This window comes from Brachionichthys hirsutus, chromosome 20 (genome assembly GCF_040956055.1).
Source record: "Brachionichthys hirsutus isolate HB-005 chromosome 20, CSIRO-AGI_Bhir_v1, whole genome shotgun sequence".
Lineage (NCBI taxonomy): Eukaryota > Metazoa > Chordata > Actinopteri > Lophiiformes > Brachionichthyidae > Brachionichthys > Brachionichthys hirsutus.
In genome coordinates this window covers 9,914,578-9,936,831 of record NC_090916.1, presented here as the reverse complement: position 1 = coordinate 9,936,831, position 22,254 = coordinate 9,914,578, and the positions used below count along the sequence as shown (strand labels likewise).

At 52.2% G+C, this 22,254-nt stretch overlaps 4 protein-coding genes across 5 annotated transcripts in view; 1 reads left to right on the top strand and 3 right to left on the bottom strand.

Annotated features, from left to right (window-relative positions):
• The window catches only part of col12a1b (collagen, type XII, alpha 1b), a 49,426-nt gene extending 37,782 nt beyond the window's left edge, over window positions 1-11,644 (bottom strand). The window contains exons 1-11 of the mRNA XM_068754137.1: window positions 11,560-11,644; window positions 7,419-7,535; window positions 7,038-7,181; window positions 5,820-6,083; window positions 5,574-5,738; window positions 5,006-5,179; window positions 4,097-4,387; window positions 3,319-3,921; window positions 2,082-2,354; window positions 1,252-1,521; window positions 706-972 (exon numbers count right to left, since the gene is read on the bottom strand). Coding sequence (XP_068610238.1) covers window positions 706-972; window positions 1,252-1,521; window positions 2,082-2,354; window positions 3,319-3,921; window positions 4,097-4,387; window positions 5,006-5,179; window positions 5,574-5,738; window positions 5,820-6,083; window positions 7,038-7,181; window positions 7,419-7,535; window positions 11,560-11,644 — 2,653 coding nt within the window. The remainder of the gene's footprint in view (window positions 1-705; window positions 973-1,251; window positions 1,522-2,081; window positions 2,355-3,318; window positions 3,922-4,096; window positions 4,388-5,005; window positions 5,180-5,573; window positions 5,739-5,819; window positions 6,084-7,037; window positions 7,182-7,418; window positions 7,536-11,559) is intronic.
• Window positions 11,645-13,602: 1,958 nt separating this feature from the next.
• On the bottom strand, window positions 13,603-15,704 carry cox7a2b (cytochrome c oxidase subunit 7A2b). The gene is made up of 4 exons (XM_068753767.1): window positions 15,615-15,704; window positions 15,237-15,323; window positions 14,493-14,577; window positions 13,603-13,792 (listed from the first exon to the last, which is right to left on the bottom strand). Exons 1-4 carry the CDS (start codon window positions 15,630-15,632, stop codon window positions 13,734-13,736), a joined length of 249 nt encoding a protein of 82 aa, XP_068609868.1. The 5' UTR covers window positions 15,633-15,704; the 3' UTR covers window positions 13,603-13,733.
• A 267-nt stretch (window positions 15,705-15,971) lies between these two features.
• On the top strand, window positions 15,972-17,908 carry naa20 (N-alpha-acetyltransferase 20, NatB catalytic subunit). Of its 2 annotated transcripts, XM_068753468.1 has the most exons (6): window positions 15,972-16,045; window positions 16,466-16,490; window positions 16,681-16,771; window positions 17,017-17,152; window positions 17,328-17,473; window positions 17,687-17,908. In XM_068753468.1, exons 1-6 carry the CDS (start codon window positions 15,993-15,995, stop codon window positions 17,770-17,772), a joined length of 537 nt encoding a protein of 178 aa, XP_068609569.1. In that variant the 5' UTR covers window positions 15,972-15,992; the 3' UTR covers window positions 17,773-17,908. The 2 variants fall into 2 exon arrangements, with proteins under 2 accessions (XP_068609569.1, XP_068609570.1); XM_068753469.1 differs by lacking the exon at window positions 15,972-16,045 and having other exon boundaries at window positions 16,480-16,588.
• On the bottom strand, window positions 17,873-22,072 carry crnkl1 (crooked neck pre-mRNA splicing factor 1). Its single transcript, XM_068753467.1, has 14 exons — window positions 21,924-22,072; window positions 21,252-21,404; window positions 21,056-21,147; window positions 20,829-20,987; window positions 20,524-20,690; window positions 20,238-20,416; window positions 19,988-20,158; window positions 19,688-19,879; window positions 19,514-19,573; window positions 19,354-19,434; window positions 19,037-19,276; window positions 18,565-18,666; window positions 18,239-18,487; window positions 17,873-18,169 (listed from the first exon to the last, which is right to left on the bottom strand). The coding sequence occupies exons 1-14, from the start codon at window positions 21,969-21,971 to the stop codon at window positions 17,873-17,875; spliced, it is 2,190 nt and encodes a 729-aa protein (XP_068609568.1). The 5' UTR covers window positions 21,972-22,072.
• Between the last annotated feature and the right edge of the window lie 182 nt (window positions 22,073-22,254).

The window sequence follows — 22,254 nt, the reverse complement described above, 5'->3', positions numbered from 1 at the left end:
CTGTGAGTTAGTAACAGCAGCGTGGGACTTGACCTCTAACCGGGTCTTAGTGTTCTGCTCCTGCAGTGTAGAAAATATTCATCTTAACAAGTCGTTTAAATCTCAAGTCAATCCTGAAATCTTACTTCTGGTGGAAATCAGCAGAACTTTGACTCGGTCCAGGAAGCCACTAAGATAGAACCAGTCATCGTCAGCATAAAGGAATTGTTGGGATCGGGTCGGAGATGTCCTGTTGAAGCATGAACCTTTGGCAGCTAAAAAAAAAGTCCACCGGTTCTACGGACAGAACCACAACCTGAAGGACAAGTGGGTTGAGTCCACCGGTTCTATGGACAGAACCACAACCTGAAGGACAAGTGGGTTGAGTCCACCGGTTCTACAGACAGAACCACAACCTGAAGGACAAGTGGGTTGAGTCCACCGGTTCTACAGACAGAACCACAACCTGAAGGACAAGTGGGTTGAGTCCACCGGTTCTACAGACAGAACCACAACCTGAAGGACAAGTGGGTTGAGTCCACCGGTTCTACGGACAGAACCACAACCTGAAGGACAAGTGGGTTGAGTGCACCCAACAGCCAGCGGGGAAACATGCTAAGCTACGCTACTGCAGCGGAGCTTCACACCTGCGTCTCGGGATGGGCTCGGATGTAAACGTGTGGTTAAGATGTTTCTGTCGTAGGGTTGAATCAGGCACCAACGTACGTGTCGTTCCTACTCCTTGCCTTGCTTTTCCTTCCCCGTGCTTGTAGATGGGGCGAACAGTGATGTTGTAGGTGGTGATGGGTTTCAGGCGCCTCATGACGGTGGACCTGAACGTTCCGGGCACCTTAAGGCCCGCCTCTTTGCCTCCGGCGCTTGGAACATACTTCAGCCGATAGTGGTTCACCCTGCCCGGCGCCGGACTCCAGCCAACCTTCATGGTGTGCTCGGTCTCGTCCGACACGCCCAAGTTTTTATGAGCAGCAGAAGCTGAAAACAAGACATGTTGAAACTGGATGGAGGCGGAGCCATGAATGCATCAATCAGAAACGAGGCAGAAACTAAACCAAACTAAACTTAAAGTTGTGCAGCTCCTTTGATTTCCACGTCTAATAAAGTATTTGATCAGAGATCAATCAGTCTATTAGATGCGTCTGATCCTCGATGACCTCCGTGACCTTTAATGGCATCTTTAAACAGAACAGAGCGCCACTGGCGGACAGTGGGAGGGGCTTGTGTATCTTCCTCAGCAGTAAAGTTCCGTCTTACCGTCAGTGGTTTCCCTTCCTGTCAGTGGCTGGCTGTTTTGGCGCTGGTAGGCGGCGACCACAGACACCTGGTGGAGGGTCTCCGGACTCAGGCCTTCCAGCACGGTTCTGGTCACGCCTCCTGGCACTTCCTTCTCTCCAGCCTCCTTGGAAAACAGCGACTTCCATCGGACCTTGTATGTCTTCACGTTCCCAGGAGCCGCTGCCCATGACGCTGCAAAGCTGCTGTCGGTGACATCACTGGTGATCAGGTTTGTGGGCGGGCCCACCTCTGAAAGAGGGAGACGCAGTACACATTATCGCAGGACGGTGTAATCTTTAAAGTTCTGTTCCTGCTGACATGGACTTTCGTTACTTAGAGAAGACCCTGGATTCTTTCTGTCCTTCAGGTACGGGGTCCAGCTTTAAGTAACGGTGTCGTTAAACTATCATATTTCCAGCAGGCTAAAACGGACCACGCTGTACTGGTTCATCTGGGCCGTGACCGTATGTGACCCACCTCCATCAGAAATAGCCCCTGCCTTCCTGAGGGTTCTTCTGACAGTGAGTGTGTTGGTGTTTCGAAGAAGCACCGGCCCCGCCCAAACCTTTAATCATAAATACTTCAAACGGGCCATCTGATGAAAGTCTGGCCTCCGGCTCAATGAAGATGAACGATAAAAATTTCTTACTATTATAATTAAATATCTGAAAAGGTGATCTCAGCAAATCGCTGCTGACTGAAGTCAGAGATCAGGTGTGAACAGGTGAGCATCAAATTGGTTCAGCAGCATTTCTGAAATCCTGCTAACATGAATGGACCCGAGAAATCCACAAACGTTGATTGTCTACCTTCTAACGTGGTGCCTCGTCCCTCCAGAGCGTCCCCCAGGCCGGCCGGGTACCGGGCGCTGATGAAGATGTCGTACTGAGTGTCTGGCTGCAGGTTCTTCAGGACGGCCATGTTGTCTTCACCCGTCACGGACAATTCCTCCTTGGGGCCGCCGGTGGTGCGTCTGTACGCCACATGGTACTGGAGCACGTTCCCCGGCGCCGGCTCCCAGGAGGCCGTCAGGGAGGACACGGTCTCATTGAACACCTTCAGGTCTTGAGGGGAACCCCTGACTGGAAGGAGATCCCAGCAAGAAAGAAAACATGAGACCTTCACTTCACTTTAGTCTAGCTTTCAGCTACCTTTCTGATAACATTAGGCTAGCTTTCTGCTAACATTCAGCTAGCTTTCTGATAACATTCAGCTAGCTTTAAGCTACCTTTCAGCTAGCTTTCTGATAACATTCAGCTAGCTTTCTGCTAACATTCAGCTTGCTTTCTGATAACATTCAGCTAGCTTTCTGATAACATTCAGCTAGCTTTCAGCTACCTTTAAGCTAGCTTTCTGATAACATTCAGCTAGCTTTCAGCTACCTTTAAGCTAGCTTTCTGATAACATTCAGCTAGCATGTAGCATCATGTCCTTGACACCAGTGGGCGCTGGGCAGCTAGCAGGATGTGACAGACTGAAGTGGTGACTCATACGCCCTGCTGGAATTGATGGCTGCTGCTGGCCTCTTTTAGCTCTACTGTTGTGTCTGCCAGGTTCTGTTCGGTCCAACTGAGTGTTTAAACAAACACCGGGACGTTTGGGTCCACGGTTTGACCCACTTCTAATATTTCCACATGGAACCGTCTTTGCCCTGAAGATCAAACGGAGGACATGTGTCCAACACATTGAGACGAAGCTCCGCTGAAACACACACAGTGTAGGGACGTCCACGCTGAGGGATGCTGGTTAGGGTTAAGTTAGGCCGTTTACTGCTGACTAGTTGCTTTAACACATCCAAACGTTCTAACTTACTAGCAGCTGCTAAACAATTTTAATCGTCCCAGTATTTATCTCCCAATATTCTTAAAGTAGAATAGAAATATTCCTCCACAGATGAGAACCATGGCTTTAGTTTTCTGTAAGTGATGTTGAAACACACAAGTTAAAAGCTCCTTGTGTTTGTCATGTCTGTTTTTCGTGGTTTCTTCTCGTAACCAGCATGAACAGCAGGGTGTCATCAGCATCGAGGATCAGGGCCTGACTCACGTCTCTGGTGGATGCTCCGGAGTTCTTGCTCGATCCTCAGGCAGATGGACTGCGTGAGCTCTTTGGAAATCCTCTGGAAGGCGTCAAAGTCCTCTACGGTGTAGACGTGGGTCTCTGCAGGCGTGTTAGCGATGGCCTCTAGCTCCGATCGAACAGCGTCCTTGATGCCCACCGCAAAGATCTCCACGTCAGAGTTCCTCAGCTTGGTGGCCGGCCCCTGGAAGGCGTCGGACGACTTCCCATCGGTGATGAGGATGGTGATCCGGGGAACGTTGCTGCGCGCCCCTCTGGAGGACTGGAAGACCTTCTCTCTGACGAAGGTCATGGCCCTGCCAGTGTTGGTGGAGCCGCCCCGGTACGGGAAACTCTTCACGGCCTCGACCACGGCGTTCAGGTCATGATGGCTGTTCAGGTAGAACTCTGTGTGTGGGTCTCTGCTGTACTGGACCAAACTGATCTGGACCTTCTCTGGTCCAATGTCGAAGGTGTTCACCAGCACCTCCAGGAAGGATCTCACTTTGGCAAAGTTAGCAAGGCCGATGCTGTAGGACCCGTCGACCAGGAGGACGACGTCAGCCTGAACGTCCACACCGAGAGAACATGCTGAAACAGAATCACAAACTGCGTTGGACCCTCCAGGACATTTCATCTGAGGACATCTAAACGTACAGCTTGCGTTCCGGGAGCGAGATCGCTGACACAGGATAGGCTGCCTGATCGGTAAGGACTTTATTGATCACCACTGACTCGCTCTTTGGCAGCAGTGCGTTCTCCTCACCCACTGACACTTTTAGTGGCGTCGTCTTCTGCATGATGGCGATGGGCTCGCTGGCCGTCAGACCCTTCAGAGCCACCAGCCTGATCTGGTACTCCACGTCCGGTGACAGGTCCTGGACCACCACGGATGTCTGGCCCGGGTCCACGAGAAGCTCCTGCTGCTTGCTGCCAGCCATCATAGGGATCATCTGCACCTTGTATCCTGTCACGTCTCCAACAGAAGGGTCCCACGAAAACCGAATGGACTGGAAGGCCACCTCCAAGACCTGGAGGTTTGAGGCCGGCTCGACGACTGCAGAAACCAGAACCAGGACCATTTACACGACTAACTAGTAATGAACACATCAGTCAAGAAACAGCTGCAGCACTCTGCTAAACACATGAAGAAGAGGAGACTAGTTTAAAACACCCGAAGAATAAGGAGACTAGTTTAAAACACCCGAAGAAGAGACTAGTGTAAAACACCCGAAGAAGAAAGAGACTAGTTTAAAACACCCGAAGAAGAGACTAGTGTAAAACACCCGAAGAAGAGACTAGTGTAAAACACCCGAAGAAGAAAGAGACTAGTCTAAGACACCCGAAGAATAAGGAGACTAGTTTAAAACACCCGAAGAAGAGACTAGTGTAAAACACCCGAAGAAGAAAAAGACTAGTTTTAAACACCCGAAGAAGAAAGAGACTAGTGTAAAACACCAGAAGAAGAAAGAGACTAGTTTAAAACACCCGAAGAATAAGGAGACTAGTTTAAAACACCCGAAGAAGAGACTAGAGTAAAACACCCGAAGAAGAAAGAGACTAGTGTAAAACACCAGAAGAAGAAAGAGACTAGTGTAAAACACCCGAAGAAGAAAGAGACTAGTGTAAAACACCTGAAGAAGACAGGGAGCTACAGGTTTGTCGTGTATCCCACCTTCCTCTCCGCTGACGAAGCCGCTGATCTGATCTTCTGCGCCGGTGCACACCTGGGAAATGAGGTTTCTCCGGACGTTCCTGATCTGGTTGAAGTTGTTCACGTGGAAGACGTGGTTTCTGTGGGGGGAGGAGGCCATCAGCTTCATCTGCTCTGGATCAGCTTGTTGGACACCTGAAGAACAAGAAGAAAGTCCATCAGGTGCCCCCTGGGAGGTGGATCAAGAGGACGGCCGATCAGATCCTTCGACATCCAGAGAACTCTGAAGAGCTGTGAAGAAACTCGTTTGTCTTCCATGTCCTCCGGCCGGATCCACCAAAGTCCACACGACCCAGACCCTTGGGTTGCGGCTGGATAGTGTGAGGGCGGGGCCAGAGCGCTGGTCCATCCCCTCCTGCAGCTCAACCTGCAGGGACTGCTGGGGCTGATGGATGTTAGCAGGACAGTCCGGTTCAGACACGGACCCGGTTTGACCCAGCGGACCTCTGACACCAGAACCCTTCAGCCACAGACGGTGCAGCACATCGAACCTACGATGACCACTTCCTGTTCTCACATCGTCACTCACCGAGGACAAAGATCTCCACCCCTCTGGTCCTCAGCTGCTCGGCGGACCTCCCCACTGGATCCTCAGACTTGCCGTCAGTGATGATCAGTAGAACTTTGGGGAATCCTTTCCTGGCGCCGCTCGCCTCGGTGAAGGAGTTCTGGAGGAGGAAGTCGAGGGCGGCTCCTGGAGCGAACAGAGGAGGTGAAGGCTTTGACTTCCAAAGACCAGCAGATGTCAACCAAGAGCGACCGGTCCTTCACCGACCCGTCCTGGTGTCTCCCCCCTTGTAGGGCAGCGAGCCGATGGCCCCGAGCAGTGCTGGTCGGGTCAGGTGGGTGTTCAGGTTGAACTCTGTCCGCGGGTCACTGCTGTACTGGACCACACCCACCCGGGTTTTTTCCTCTCCGATCTGGAAAGCGCTGGCTGTTGCTGTGATCAAGTTGCGGATAAATTTGAAGTTGGGCCGACCCACACTCCAGGAGCCATCCACCAAAAACACCAAATCCGCCAAGGCGCTAGCAGAGCATTCTGGGAAAAAAAGGTGGGGGGGGAGAGGGGGAGGAGGCATGACAAAGAAGCAGGAAGTCATATTGATGTGGCGAGGGGGCTTGTGGGTCCCAGTGACCCTGGAGAGCGCTACCGTCGGGAGTTCGCTCCTGGTAGGGTCACCCTTGGGGGCCGGTCTCCAGGGTAGGTTCCAGACAAACAAAGACCCCGACACGGTAACGGACCCAGTCAGGGGGCCGGCTACCAAACTGACTCCACCCCCAGGTCAGTGGGCCGGCTCCCAGAGGGGTCTTTGCTCCGTAGTTCTGGGAAGTTCTGTGCTGTATGGACTTACTGACTGATTGTGATGCGTCTGGTCCTCGGGCCGGTCCCGGTCCCGGTCCCGGTCCCCCGCCACTCGACTCCACTGAAAGACAAACACAGAAGTCCCTCATCTCTCATTTGCTGCTCATCTTCACCAAACACTGGACCAGAACTTTGTTTCCATGATATATCTTCTGTCATCCTGTGGAAACAAACCAGATCCAGATCCAGACTCAGCTGATGTCATTGTTGTCTGTGATCCAGATCATCAAATCGCCCCCCCACTAACCCCCAACCCTCCCACTCATCTGGCCCGCTTCTGTAAGAACTATCTTGCAGCTGTTCTGATCCAGCTTCCAGCGCTGGTAAAGGGAACGTTGTGAGTGTGACATCACCGGGGTGTGTGATGTCACACTCACACACCCCGGCGATGTCACACTCACACACTCACACACACACACACACTCACACACACACACACACTCACACACTCGCACACACACACTCACACACACACACACTCGCACACACACACTCACACACACTCACACACACTCACACACACACACACACACACACACTCACACACTCACACACACACTCACACACTCACACACTCACACACTCACACACCCGGTGATGTCACACACACACACTCACACACACACTCACGGGCGATCTGTCCGGAGACGGGCGGACTCTCCTGCGACCCGGTGAAGGCGGACAGGGACACCAGATAGTCCACGCCCGCACTGAGGCCCGGGATGGAGGTCTTCCTTGCAGATGCAGGGAGCCTGAACTCCCTGGCGGGTTCTCCTGCAGTCAGACGGAACCGTTAGGATAACAGGAACGCTTTGGATCCAAACATTAGTCTGCAGGGTTGGGGTTCTGATGAGGATGGACTGACGGGTCCTCAGAACTGAAACGGGTCACAGGATGCCGAGTCACTTCTTAAAGGTAAACACCCCAGATTATAATCCCAGATTAACTTTAGTGTTAAACCCGGTCTGGTTTTGGTTCTACGGGCTGGAGCGGCGCTCAACGAGAACCCACCTGCGTCTGAGGTCACCCGTCCTCGGTAGCCCTGGATGTCAGCCGGCGGTTGGTTCCAGAGCATCTGCACCGTGTTCTCATTTAGAATCTTAAACCTCAAATCTGAAGGCGGGTCCACTGTGAAGAGAAGGTCACCAGAGTTCAGCGGCAGCCCGGCAGGAAGTTCTGAATGTTCTGTGACGTGAGGAACCAACGTTTTCCCAACAGTCAACGCTTCCAGGGTGAAGCTCGACGTTCACTGTTGGAGCAAACAACACCAACCAGAACCGGTTAGAGAGACCCCAAGGAGGGCGGCCGCTCGGGCCGGGCTACGGAAGCCTGGAGGGGCCAACATGAACCTTTAAGCAACTGGAATGATCCGATCAGACCGTCACAAGAAATCAATAAACACAAGTTTAAAAGCTGCTTGAATCAGATTTCTGCTTCTTGCGTATAAAGGTTCAATGATTATGGCTTTTCCTGCTTCCGCACCGGCACCTGAACAGGGACCTGATCGACTCGATCCAGAACCGATTTGAAATGGTAGGACGGGTTAGGGGTGGACATGGACGGACATCCAGACTGTCCCTGACCTCAATCCAACTCATCCTGTTGAATTGACACGCAACGAAACGCACAATCAGAGGCGACCCGCTGGTATTGATTATACAATGGATTTGACTGATCACATCAGTCTCCATTGCAAACCTGGTAAAAGAATACACGATGTCGGCGAAGACATGTGTACGTCTTTTGTGCTCCCAGAATGCTGCACCAGAGGTTCTTAAACACATTTAAGACGATCCGGAACCGGTTCTTCTCGGACCTGCACCTGGTTTAAGAACCGCTGGGCTCCACCAGGGGGAGCAGGGGACACGGGATCATGCAGCGTACGTGGAAAGTTGTTTACAACAACTTGAGCAAGGAAAAAGAGGTTTCCATGTACACGAAGCACCGCAGGGGAATTTCATTTATAATATTTGACAATGATATTCTTCAGGTTGGGGGGGGGGGGGGGGGGCACATCATAAACTAGAGTGACATCATAAACTAGACAGTGACATCGTAAACTAGAGTGACATCATAAACTAGAGTGACATAAACTAGACAGTGACATCATAAACTAGAGTGACATCATAAACTAGAGTGACATCATAAACTAGAGTGACATAAACTAGACAGTGACATCATAAACTAGAGTGACATCATAAACTAGAGTGACATCATAAACTAGACAGTGACATCATAAACTAGACAATGACATCATAAACTAGAGTGACATCATAAACTAGAGTGACATCATAAACTAGACAGTGACATCGTAAACTAGACAGTGACATCATAAACTAGAGTGACATCATAAACTAGACAGTGACATCATAAACTAGACAATGACATCATAAACTAGAGTGACATCATAAACTAGAGTGACATCATAAACTAGACAGTGACATCATAAACTAGGAAATATGAAACGAGCTCACTAAAGTCATTTTTCTGTTGATGTAAATAAAAGCTTAAAATAATAAAAGTTTTGTTTACAATGAGACATATTGATTTTTTATTGGCATCGATATTTGGTACTAAATGTAGCCGGCTGCAGCACGTTAGTACTTTCCTCAGAGTAACTGATTACTCTGAAGAACTAACTGAAGAACTTTGACCCACGACCTCCACGACCTGGACAAAGTGATGTTTGCTTGGTGGTCAGAACCTCCCACTCAACGTTCCGCTGCGTTCTAAAGGAACACACGTTCTGTTCATTAAGTGTTCCCTTATTCATCTGAGGGAACGCACGTTTGGGTGCTTCACCATCATCATCATCATCATCAGCTACAAGCGGAATTGTTTTTCAGTTACGTTCAGGTTCTCCTGTCAGCGTGAAGAAGAGCGACCCTCAGAGTTCGGTGGTGCCTCCCTAGCGGACTCGGACTCGGACTCGGACTAGACCAGCTGCCTCGTCTGTTAGGGTGGGTGAAGAATATCATTGTGAAATATCTCGTGAAGCCCAGACTCAGGTCCAGCTGACCCGGGACCTGAGGGGGGCTTGACCAGGAGGGGGGGCAGCATGTCGGTAACGGAGGAACCACCAACCTGGCGAGTCCATCGGGGGGGCCGGCGGCTCCTTCTGCTCCCAGACGGACAAAACTACGACTCCCATCGGCAGTCTTCTTCGAGGGGTCGATCTGACCCCCACCACAAATACATGACCTGTCACGACGACCTCCTGAGAGGCGGAGCTCCGAAGGAGATCAGAGAAGGAGAACGGAGACGCTCCTCCTCCCGATTGGAGGAGGTTTAACTGAACTTTCTTTTTCTGTTCGGACAGAAAATCCAGACTTTCGTCTCTCCTGACGCAGAAAACTCTGGAAAATCATGTGAAACTCATATTTAGTGTTTCCGTTCCGTCAGGAGGGAGGAGGGGGAGGAGGGGGGGAGGAGGAGGAGGGAGGACAGTTGGCTCTGCTCCGTCTGGAGAAAGAGGTTCGAGTGAGAGACGAGCGAGCGCCCCCTGCTGACCGAACACCGGAAGTCAAGCTGGAGCCCAAACCTCTTAGACAGGATGTGTGACTGTACTTGTACTGTAATACACGCTACTGTGTGACTGTACTTGTACCGTAATACACGCTACTGTGTGACTGTACTTGTACCGTAATACACGCTACTGTGTGACTGTACTTGTACTGTAATACACGCTACTGTGTGACTGTACTTGTACCGTAATACATGCTATTGTTTGATTGTACTCGTACTGTAATACACGCTATTGTTTGACTGTACTTGTACTGTAATACACGCTACTGTGTGACTGTACTTGTACCGTAATACATGCTACTGGTTGACTGTACTTGTACTGTAATACATGCTACTGTGTGACTGTACTTGTACTATAATACACGCTATTGTTTGACTGTACTTGTACTGTAATACACGCTACTGTGTGACTGTACTTGTACCGTAATACATGCTACTGGTTGACTGTACTTGTACCGTAATACATGCTACTGGTTGACTGTACTTGTACTGTAATACACGCTACTGTGTGATTGTACTTGTACCGTAATACATGCTACTGGTTGACTGTACTTGTACTGTAATACATGCTATTGTTTGATTGTACTCGTACTGTAATACACGCTACTGTGTGACTGTACTTGTACCGTAATACATGCTACTGGTTGACTGTACTTGTACTGTAATACATGCTACTGTTTGTCTGTACTTGTACTGTAATACACGCTACTGTGTGACTGTACTTGTACCGTAATACATGCTACTGGTTGACTGTACTTGTACTGTAATACACGCTACTGTGTGACTGTACTTGTACCGTAATACATGCTACTGGTTGACTGTACTTGTACTGTAATACATGCTATTGTTTGATTGTACTTGTACTGTAATACACGCTATTGTTTGACTGTACTTGTACTGTAATACACACTACTGGTTGACTGTACTTGTACTGTAATACATGCTACTGGTTGACTGTACTCGTACTGTAATACATGCTACTGTCTGGCTGTACTTGTACTGTAATACATGCTACTGTCTGCCTGTACTTGTACTGTAATACATGCTACTGTCTGACTGTACTTGTACTGTAATACATGCTACTGTTTCACTGTACTTGTACTGTAATACATGCTACTGGTTGACTGTACTCGTACTGTAATACACGCTACTGTTTGACTGTACTTGTACTGTAATACACGCTATTGTTTGACTGTACTCGTACTGTAATACATGCTACTGTGTGACTGTACTTGTACTGTAATACACGCTACTGGTTGACTGTACTTGTACTGTAATACATGCTACTGTTTGGCTGTACTTGTACTGTAATACATGCTATTGTCTGGCTGTACTTGTACTGTAATACATGCTACTGTGTGACTGTACTTGTACTGTAATACACATTATTGTTTGACTGTACTTGTACTGTAATACACGCTATTGTTTGACTGTACTTGTACTGTAATACACGTTATTGTTTGACTCATCATCATCATCAGCGCATTCAAACCGGAAGTGAGGAAACATTCCTGAAGTAAAAACATCAAAGGACATATCAGGCATTTCTGTCGGGATGACATCTTTTATTTCAGACTAAATATGCAGCCAGACATCAAAGGAGGAGGAGGAGGAGGAGCGGACTGACCTTCATCTCGGGCTTCAGAGCAGGACAGCAGGAGCAGCCCCAGGAGGCCAGCCGCCGCCACGCACGCGCCGCTCTTCATCTTCATCTTCATCAACGAGAGTTCCTGGAGAGGAACCGAGGAGGCTCAGCAGCAGCTCGGTCCGGTTCGGTCCGGTTCAGTGTGAAGCCGACCCAAGAACAGGAGTCCAAATTCAAATATTCAATATTTGTGAAGAAGACGCGCTCCGGACCCGGACCCGGATCCGAGCCCGGAACCAGTCCAGATCCCGGTCCGGGTCTCACACCTCGGCTGACCCGATACAATTTGAAGAAAGGTCCGCGTGAACAAAGTGCGCGTCAGCAGAAGAGAAGTCTGAAAGCTCACCTGCTGTCGGCCCGGAGACGGGGACGGGGACGGAGACGGAGACGGGACGGAGACGGAGACAGAGTGCGTCCCAGGCGCGCCGGTGAGCCTCTTTCCAAGTGGAGAGACTCGCTCTGCTACTTAACGGGGGGGGGGGGGGGGGGGCTGATCTCAGCTCTGCCTGCCCCGCCGGAGCCGTGACGACATGTGGTGTGCAGCGCACACACACACACACACACACACACACACGCACACACACACACGGAAACTTTTACATAGTTTTCTGCATTCCTTTTCGGTGATGGGGGCTTCTGTGCGCCTCGGCGGTTCTGGAGCGGTTCTGGAGCGGGCCCGAACCCCTCCATGTCGGGCTTCCTCCTGTGATCCGGTCCCCAGAACGACCATCAGTCCCACCTGAACCGGGACAGAACATCCGGGTCGGTTCTGCTCAGACCCGAGACCGAGCCCAGAGTTCGGACTGGTTCCCTGAACTCTTTGGGGCTGGTTGGTGCCCCCAAAACCCACATCCCGGTCCACAACTGACAAATCCATCAATTTAAGGGTCCCGTGACGAATCAGCAAGGCCAGGTAGAACCAAAGACACGGACCCTGCATGGTCCCCGGGCTGAGGTCCGACGAGGTCCGACGCTGCTGGTTCTTCAACCAGTCCAAGCCACCAGGTGAGCTTGTGTGGGCACCAACCTGGACCTGATCTGGACCCCCAGTGCAACCTCCTGGGTCCTCCTGCTACACTCAGCTGAACCGAGACCACACAGAACCACCAGGGAACATCCAGTCTGGTCCCAGAAGGATCAGCTGGATCACCGCGGACCCTCAACCAGATGCTAACAGGAAGAGCTAAACGGAATTCCACCCTGAATGTTGACGGGTTGTTTGACCCCCCAGAGAGGTGAAGCCGTCGGTCCCACCGGACCCCTGGGGGAGCGCTGCTGGGAGGGGAAGGGTTCGAGGCCCTTCTCCTTCTGTGACTTGAATCAAAGCAGACAGAGACGAGTCCACCCAACTTCAACTTCAGATGAACGGCGGCTCGGAGCCAAAGGAAACATCGACGTTTGTTTCAGCTTCAGGTTCAGCTGCAGCGCAACGACGCCCTCTAGTGCCGCACAGCTGCAGCGCAACGACGCCCTCTAGTGCCGCACAGCTGCAGCGCAACGACGCCCTCTAGTGGCGCACAGCTGCGGTACAACGACGCCCTCTTGTGGCGCACAGCTGCAGCGCAACGACGCCCTCTAGTGGCGCACAGCTGCAGCGCAATAACACCCTCTAGTGGCGCACAGCTGCAGCGCAATAACACCCTCTAGTGGCGCACAGCTGCAGCGCAACGATGCCCTCTAGTGGCGCACAGCTGCAGCACAACGACACCCTCTAGTGGCGCACAGCTGCAGCGCAACGACGCCCTCTAGTGGTGTAGACAGGTAACAGGCGGTTCTTCAGCTGAACTGGGAATCAATAAATATGAATGAGAAAACATTTGTTGATGAGATTTGGGAATGTCACAGGTCAGAGGCGTGTGAAATCAATTGAGATTAAGATTAGACAGTAAACAAACAGTTTTAATCAGCAGCAGGACGATATGCATATTATATATATATATTCTTCAAATATACACAAAACAGACAAAGGTCAGTCACACAAGTGAACTATATAAAACAAATAATTCATCCATCTGAGGCAGGAAATAGGTTTTGATCAACATTTTTTATTGATCCTTAGGTGATCAGAGTACAGAAATAAATATTGATCCCATGAAGATGAAACAGAATCCCATAATAACAGCACAGAGCTGCTGCGTTTGAAGAGAGTCAGCGAGTCAAACGTTCCTCTGAGGAAAGGCAGCCTTCAGCAGCTCGTAAACCACGTAACCGACTCCTGAAAGGAAGGACACATCATCGTCACCGGGGGGGGGGCATCAGAGCACTCACAATAATAGTACCAGTACAAATATTGACAAGGTACAAACATTTCATATTGCAGTATTCTGACATGATGGCAAGACTTCAAAACGGCAGAGGAAGAGTTCATCCCCAAAACGAGAAACATCGACTTCATTTCACCACCTGAGACGGAACCACCTGGTCCAGGTGCAGCAAAACAAAGAGACATCGCCGTGTCTCTGACGACACAAACTCCGGATGACAACAAAAGCAAACGGTGCAGACAGGTAACAGGCGGTGTGAGGGTGCAGACAGGTAACAGGCGGTGTGAGGGTGCAGACAGGTAACAGGCGGTGTGAGGGTGCAGACAGGTAACAGGCGGTGTGAGGGTGCAGACAGGTAACAGGCGGTGTGAGGGGCGTAGACAGGTAACAGGCGGTGTGAGGGGCGTAGACAGGTAACAGGCGGTGTGAGGGGCGTAGACAGTAACAGGCGGTGTGAAGGTGCAGACAGGTAACAGGCGGTGTGAGGGGCGTAGACAGGTAACAGGCGGTGTTACAGGGAGCAGCACTGACTATGACATTCTTGTTCAATAAATAAAGGTGAGCATGAGTTAACAGGTGGTTCTAACTTGTGGGCGGAACCTTGGACAGGTGTGTCATGTATCTGTAGGAGGAGCTGAAGTGTATTCTCACCGACGACGGTCAGAACCATCGTTGTTCTGTACAGCAGCGCATCACCAGTACCTCCTTTGAGATGAACCGGCAGCCCGTTATCCTCCTGCAGGAGAGACAGGTGGAGGAGCGTCAGCAGTGGACATGTGACCCATGGTCAAGCTTCAAGATTCTCTATTATCATGATGCTAATAACATAATAAAATCGTGTGAAGGCCACACCTTAAGGAACGTAAACGAAAAGCAAAATCTCTCTTAAAGCGTCCCCGGTGGGACAGGCCCGGAGCGTCCCCGGTGGGACAGGCCCGGGGCGTCCCCGGTGGGACACGCACGGAGCGTCCCCGGTGGGACAGGCCCGGGGCGTCCCGGGTGGGACACGCACGGAGCGTCCTCGGTGGGACAGGCCCAGAGCGCCCCCGGTGGGACACGCACGGAGCGTCCCCGGTGGGACAGGCCCGGGACACGCACGGAGCGTCCTCGGTGGGACCAATCAGATCTCTCGGCTGTCTGACCAGGGGTTTGCTCGGACTCTCTGAAAGCCTGATTCCATCGTGGACCGGCTGCCGCCCATCAAACTGCAACGCCTCCCTGAGCGTCTCACCTTAAACATTAAGCAGCATCTTCAGCCCTGGAGCCCCAGAACAGCTGACTCGTTGATTATACTGCTGATATCGATCATTGATTATACTGCTGATATCGATCCATCTCAGCCGATCAAACGGCTCACAGAGGCTCGAGCTGCGTTCCCCGCACGCACCGTCTTACCTGAAACACTTTCTGTTTCTGCGGGACTTGGTTGGCCTGCCTGCGGACAGAGCTGGAGATGGTCCGCCGCGCCACCTGCTGGAGCGCCTGGAAACAGCCACAAACCAGCGGTCATCCCCCGCAGGAGGCCAGAGAGTCACAAAGTAATGTTTACCACATTTATTACAGAACGGCCTGGACGAGGTGACAACACGCTCGAGGGCTAGCACGGAAGCTAAGCTAATGCTAGCTGCTACGGCGGTAAGCTAGCGCTCAGGTTAGCTTTGACCCCTAACAGCGGGACGCTAACGTTGCCGCGCCGGTGTTTTCCACGTCGTATGTTTACCATTAAAGGTAAATGCGAGACGAAAGCAGACTTTTACGAGGAGACAAACTCACAAATAAGGGTCTGTTCATCTTCCCGGTCTGTCTATGGCGGTGCAAGGACGCGAGGAACCTTAACTTCCGTCTTCAGCTTCTTCTTCGTGGAAAGTGTCAGCACGTTGTTTTGGTCCTGCGCCCCCTGCTGACGAACGGATTTGAATAATTGTGTCCTCGGACGATGTCTAATATGATTTGCTACAATAAAATGAGATAAAAAATCAAACCCATACTGACAATAATATAATGAGGGCTTAACAGTAAGATGAAGGTCAGTCACACAAGTGAAATGTGAAATACTAAAACAAATACAGCACAGAGACAGAGGCGGCAGGGGGCGCTCCTCCCTCCGTGGGCCGGTCGGAGTCACGTGACGGGAAACAGCAGCGAGACAACATGACAACACTGCGGCCGTTTACGTGCGATGATTTGTTTAAATTCAACAATATGTGAGTGAAACCTGATTAATTTATCATCGCTGAGCAGCTTCCGGTGTTTATGACGTATTCATCATGCCGTGACGAACTCCTTTAAGTTCAAGCTGTCAGATAGCCAGATAGCTAACCTGACAAGAATTCAAATTGTATTCGGTGAAAAGAACGACTCAGTAAAGTTTAAATGGGTTATTAGCCAGTGAACGGGGGTCGTCAGTCCTCATAGCGGGACAGGGGGTCTGAACACGGGGGGGCCCTGTAGCTAACCTTCCATCTGCTTCTTAGCCAGTTAGCTAACCTGATAGCTGCTTCTTAGCCAGATAGCTAACCTGCCATCTCTCTGCTTCTTAGCCAGATAGCTAACCTTCCATCTCTGCTCCTGCGCGATGACGCTGTCTTTCTGTAGCAGCTTCTGACGTGTTGTTTCGTCGACAGTAACCTGGACCCGCTGACGGAGACCGTATCCTCCCTGAGGACCAGCTAGCCTCGCTAGCAGGTCATGAATCAACGTGACGTTTAGCTAAGTCCACAGCTGCTAGTCGAAGAAGAGCAATGATGGTCTGTTGTCTGTGCTGCTCCGGATATTGATCAGCCTTATGATTTAAATGTCATGTGTCCGTGTGTGGTTGTCCTTGACCTCCGACCTCTAGTATGGGATCCCCTTTTACCTCCAGTACCTGGCTCACTGGCCGGAGTACTTCATCGTCGCCGAGGCTCCTGGCGGGGAACTGATGGGCTACAGTGAGTTCCTGTTCCTGTTCCCCGCATGCGACCCGTCCCACTTATCTAGAGGAAAAGCAGGCCCCTGATTGGCTGATGGCGTCGTCACGCTACAGTTATGACGGTGAAGTTGCTGTATCCCTGCGACGACCAGGCCCTTTAAAGTATTGATCTCAGAGGGCATTATTGACGGACCGTTCGGGGTGAATGGATCAGGGATTGGTCACGTAAAAGAAGCTTCCCATCTCACGGCTGCTTGTTTGCAGTCATGGGGAAGGCGGAGGGATCTGTGGCGCGGGAGGAGTGGCACGGTCACGTCACCGCCCTGTCCGTGGCCCCCGAGTTCAGGCGGCTGGGCCTCGCTGCCAAACTGATGGAGATGCTGGAGGAGATCTCGGAGAGGTGCGTGCCGCGTCATCAGGGGGCGGGGCGGGGCGGGGCGGGGCAGTCCAGTTTAGGTGTGAGCAGCTGACGACAGGTGTCACTGAATGCATTCAAACCCGTGCCCAGGTGTTTATTAAGGGGACCGACCGGCTCAATAACGTTTAGAATGAATGGGCTTCCTCTCGTCTCGCAGGAAGGGGGGGTTCTTCGTGGATCTCTTTGTGCGAGTGTCCAACCAGGTGGCGGTGAACATGTACACGCGCCTGGGCTACAGCGTCTACAGGACGGTGATCGAGTATTACTCCGCCAGCAACGGAGAGCCCGACGAAGACGCTTACGGTGAGACTCTCGGACGCTGCTGGGGGGGTCCTGGGCCGGCGACTCGTACCGCTCAGCCCCACAATAAAGGTCTGACTGTGCGTTTCATGAAGTGACCATTTTAATGACGTTCAATTGTGACACAAACTGCAGGAGCAAACGGTCTTTATACAGCACAGCAGCAGGGGGCGCCATCGCCACGGTCAGCTGATAACGGTGGGCTTGTCGTTTCAGACATGAGGAAGGCGCTGTCCAGAGACGCAGAGAAGAAGTCCATCGTCCCGCTGCCCCACCCCGTCAGACCCGAGGACGTCGAGTAACCCGACACCGCTGATCCACTTCCTGTAAATGATCGTCCAATAAAGAGCTTCTGATCGCTTGTTATAAAAGTAGAAAAGTCCGTCTTGATGAAACTCAACCCTAATCCTCTTCACCCCTGCTCCCGTGCTGATTGGCTGCCTCCTCCCCATCACCTTCACCACTCTTGCTGCCGCCGTCGCCATCGTTGTTCGCCTCCTCCGGTTCCGCCTCGGCGCTTCTTTCCTTTTCCGGAGGGGGTACAGGTTCCCCTGACGACGGCGGTTCTTCTGGAACGTCGTCGTTCTTCGTCTGCTGCCTCTTCCACATCTTCGCCATGGCCAGCAGTTTGAGGTTGGGCTGGTTGGCGGCGTCTTCGGGGAAGATGTAGTCGTAGTACTCCTCCCAGCCGGCGTCCGACTGAAACGGAGAAGAAGTCAGCCGGAGCGCAAACACCACAGGAAGTCCCGTCGGGCCGTCTGCTCCTACCCCGTCCTCAGCCGTCAGCTTCCTCCTCTTCTTCACCTTCTCCGGCAGCAGCTTCTGGACTCGCTCCAGGGCGTCGTCGGAACCGAACTCCTCCTCGAAGTCTCTCCAGGATTCCAGGAGCATCAGCCGCTCCTCCTTCTCCTCACAGTTCCTCATGCTCTTGTTGGCTTCCTCAAAAATCTGCCGGCACTTTGGCAGCCTGTTGGGCCCGTCGAGGGACAGCTCGAACTTTGCGTAGCTGATCCACACCTGGGGAGGAGGGCGGGGTCACAGCTCAGCCACGGTCCAAGGCGTGGAGGTGGTACACGATGGCCTGCAGTTCTCACCTTGACATGCTGGGTGCGCTGCAGCAAGCGTTTGTAAAGGTTTCTGGTGTTTCCAAACTCCTCCTGCTCGATCTCAAAGTCGATGTAGGACTTCCAGAGAACCTGAGGAGAGAAGCCGATCCAGGATCAATAAGCTGCAGCTCGTCCTGGTCACACGATGGTTCTACTACAGAACCTCCTGACCCAACACCAGATCAGCAGGATGAAAGCAGCTTGTGTTCCGATTCCACCGCACCAAAACGGTTTCCTTGTTCCACGGCTCGTTTTAACTCCTCGTGTGCCAGTTTGTGTCGTTTCTCCTCCCATTTCTATTTTGTGTTCCTAATCTCGTTGTGGATCCGCCATGCAGCGACAATAAAGGCTTTCCATTTCTATTCTCGTTTGTTCCTGGTCTGCATAGTCAGAGGACGTAACGTTGTGGGCCTTGAACTGAAAACGGCTGGCGCTCAATGAGTTAAGTTATCAGTCCTACCTCCGGCATGTCCAGTCGCGGCTGTCCTATGGCGAGCTCGAAGATGCCGCGGGCTCGGTCCGTGTCGCCCAGGATGCTCTCCAGCTCCCCGAACTTGATCCAGGTGGTGCAGTTCTCCGGGCTGAACTCCAGGTACTTCTCGTACAGCTTCCTGCAGCGGTCGAACTCGCGGAGCTGCAGCTCCAGCTCGATGTAACCCTTCAGCAGCTTGTTCTTGGGACACTTCCCGATGGCCGTGCCCTGACGGGAGAAACCGGTGTGGACATGTCCGCTGGGGACGGACGCACAGTTGGGCAGAGATCTTTAGTCCGTCTTACCATGACCTTTCTGGCTCCCTGCAGGTTCTTCTGTCGGATCTCGAACTGAGCGAAGAGCAGCCAGAGTTTGGCGAAGGTGAACTGGGAACACGGCACGCGGCGATCAGCAGAGGTTCAGCGGAGACGCGCGGGCGGCCTCTGATAGGACGACACACCTTACCTTCTTATGAGGGATGAGGTCCAGGCAGGCCTGGTACACCTGCCTGGTCCGCTCCGGATCCTGATGGGAAAAACAAGCATCGCGTTCCTGAACGGGGTCACAGGTCACGGCCCGTTGCTGCTGCTACGATGCTAATCGAGCCGAGTTGTCGGTATTTGTGCCGACGGGGCTCACCTTGACCTCCAGCTCTTCGTACAGCGCGTAGTTGATCCACAGGTAGATGTAGCGCTTCCAGTGCCTCTTCTCCTGGATGGGGGGCGTGTTGGCGATGGCCCGCTCGTAGATCTCTCTCACCGTGTCTGCGTCGGCGTCGTTCTCCACCAGGCGGAGGTAGTCGAACCACGCATCGTAGTTGTGCGGATTGGCCTGATGGAATCGGAGCAGAGACGTGAGGATATACAGGTTCCAGGGCACCGACCCTGAACGAGGACCATGCCAGTAGCGTGCACTGCATTATGGGAAGCCAGGGAATACCTTGACTTCCTCTTCGTACTGGAACCGTCGCTTGCTGACGATGACGTCCTCGATCCCCCGCCGGTCCCCAAACTTCTTCTCGAACATGGTGTAGAACTTGAAGAGCTCCTGCGCCTGCTGCTTGGGGATCCTGTCCAGGGCGTACTTATAGATCACCCGGACGCGTTCGAACTGTGAAAGGTGCGGTCGTTCAGCCAAACCAGAGCCGGGACACGAACCCAGCAGCAGAGAACGTTCTGAGCCGCCTCACCTCCTTCTGCGTCTCCTCAAACTTGGCGAAGGCCACAAAGAGGTTCTCCTCGACGTGATCCTCTCCGAAGAACTCCACCGCCCTCTCGTACACCTTCCTGCCGTGAGCGATGTAGCCGTGCTTCTCTTCGAAACGAGCGTACTTGATCCAGTTCTTCACTTCGGGGTGGACCATGACGAGTGCAGCGCCATTAAGGACAACCGAACCTCATCTCGGGGTTCCAGGAGGCCATGTTTGGGGTTACGGCTCCTCCCCCTCCGCCATGGAACGCAGCGGTAAAGGATATATCGCTCGTAGATGCTGCGGCCTTTGTCCACCTCCTTGTAGCGCAGCTCAAAGTTGATGTAGGAGTGCCAGGCCTGCTCGTCGGGCTCCCACTCCATCCAGCGCTCAAACGCCTGCCTGCAGCCGGCCACGTTCCCCAGCATCTCCTCCATGTACGTGTACTTGTACCTTCAACACGGATGGATACATGTCAACAAAGTACGCAAACGTAGTGACGATAACTCACAAAAACAATCTGTAGATCACGACACACAAAAAGCATGTGTTGCCACGGCAACCCTCACAGGACATTCAGCGGACTCCTACCAGAACTGGTTGACCCGGGGGAGGATGGTGATAGCTCTGTCCCAGATGTTGCGGGCGTGGTTCACCTGGCGGCTCTTCATCTCCATCTCGGCGTACTTCAGCCACAGCGTGATGTTGCGGTGATCGACATCCAGCGCTCGTTCGTAGATGGAGCGAGCTCTGGGGGGGGGGGCAGGAAGCGTAAGAGGCGGGTCGTGTGAACCGCTGAGCGGGGAACGGCACGGTACCTCTGGATCTCCTTCAGGCTCTCCTCCCATTGTGCGTATTTGATCCAGTTGCTGATAACGGTACGGTTCTTCCTGATGTTGTCCTCAAACCCCTGAAAGGTAGAGGACGGTCATTGTTCTGGAGCGGAGACGCGCTCGCCACCGCGCTGGAGGCCTCCCTCTCTAAACGGGACGCCTAACGGAGACGAACACAAACCTTCCTCTTCTTGAGCTTGTAGTCGTTCAGCTCCTCTCCATCGGTGATCTTCTGCTTTGGCGGCGGCGGCAGGAGTTCCAGCTCCCTCTCTTTGGCTTCCCTCAGCAGCTGCTCGGCGGTGATCTGAACCTCCGCTGGAGCTTTATTCTTCACCTGAGACAGGAAGCATGGATCAGGTGAGTCTGTCCCAGTGAAACACCTTAACGCAGGGATTAATAGAGTATCTATCGATATCCACCGATTTGATTTGCTAGCTTGTTAATGCTAATAAACAACTTAAAAACGAGCCTATGTTTTTATTCCGATGAACCTTTTGTTCACACTTCACTGCAGCCTTGCTGAGGACATCAAACGACGGTTCCTCCTCCTCCCACCGGCTTTGAAACGTTAACGCGTCCATCATCAGAAGAAGGAAGAAAGGCTAAACTAGCTTAGCACGACCCCGGGCTAGCTTAGCTGGGAAGGTTAGCTTGATGCTTTTCACCAGGATAACTTCATGTTATAACCCTTAGAGTCTATGAATGTACACTAACCCGACTTAACATCATACATAAGGCAGTCTGGCAGATAGCACAAGTGCTAACCAATGCTAGCAGGAAATGTTTGGGCTAATCACTAGTGCTAGCTTAGCCGCAGCTAGCGCGGGCTCTGCGTCGGGCGCTGCGGGCTCACCTTCGCCACCTTCGGTATCCGCTGTTTTCCCGCCGCGGTAGACGCCATTTTCCGGCCTGGTTCACTTCACAACTTCACGAACTTACTCCGAAAGGGTCAACGACAAAACCGGAACGAGCAGCGAGACGTTCGGCGCGCACCCAAGGCAAGCCACCATCACTGTACCCAGAATGCATTGCGGCTCCCATCGGCCCTCGGTGCAGCGTTCCGTTACTATGGTTACTGTGGCTAACTGGGGAAGAGAACGGCGGAAAGCCAGAAACATTTGGAGCTAATGCTACAACAAATCAATAAACGACGTTGATGGTTGTGTTTGTGATTTGAGCCACGA

What these genes read in the sequence shown, in the direction of transcription:
- crnkl1 (XM_068753467.1), bottom strand. Translation starts at nt 21,971, where the DNA reads ATGGCGTCTACCGCGGCGGGAAAACAGCGGATACCGAAGGTGGCGAAG. An exon ending in ACAAGCTCAAGAAGAGGAAG is followed by an intron (nt 21,148 to 21,251) that starts GTTTGTGTTCGT and finishes TCTACCTTTCAG; the next exon opens with GGGTTTGAGGACAACATCAG. An exon ending in CCCCGGGTCAACCAGTTCTG is followed by an intron (nt 20,691 to 20,828) that starts GTAGGAGTCCGC and finishes TCCGTGTTGAAG; the next exon opens with GTACAAGTACACGTACATGG.
- cox7a2b (XM_068753767.1), bottom strand. An exon ending in AGAAACAGAAAGTGTTTCAG is followed by an intron (nt 14,578 to 15,236) that starts GTAAGACGGTGC and finishes TCTCTCCTGCAG; the next exon opens with GAGGATAACGGGCTGCCGGT. An exon ending in GATGGTTCTGACCGTCGTCG is followed by an intron (nt 13,793 to 14,492) that starts GTGAGAATACAC and finishes CCTTCCTTTCAG; the next exon opens with GAGTCGGTTACGTGGTTTAC.
- naa20 (XM_068753468.1), top strand. Translation starts at nt 15,993, where the DNA reads ATGACAACACTGCGGCCGTTTACGTGCGATGATTTGTTTAAATTCAAC. An exon ending in CGGGGAACTGATGGGCTACA is followed by an intron (nt 16,772 to 17,016) that starts GTGAGTTCCTGT and finishes GCTTGTTTGCAG; the next exon opens with TCATGGGGAAGGCGGAGGGA. An exon ending in CTGGAGGAGATCTCGGAGAG is followed by an intron (nt 17,153 to 17,327) that starts GTGCGTGCCGCG and finishes CTCGTCTCGCAG; the next exon opens with GAAGGGGGGGTTCTTCGTGG.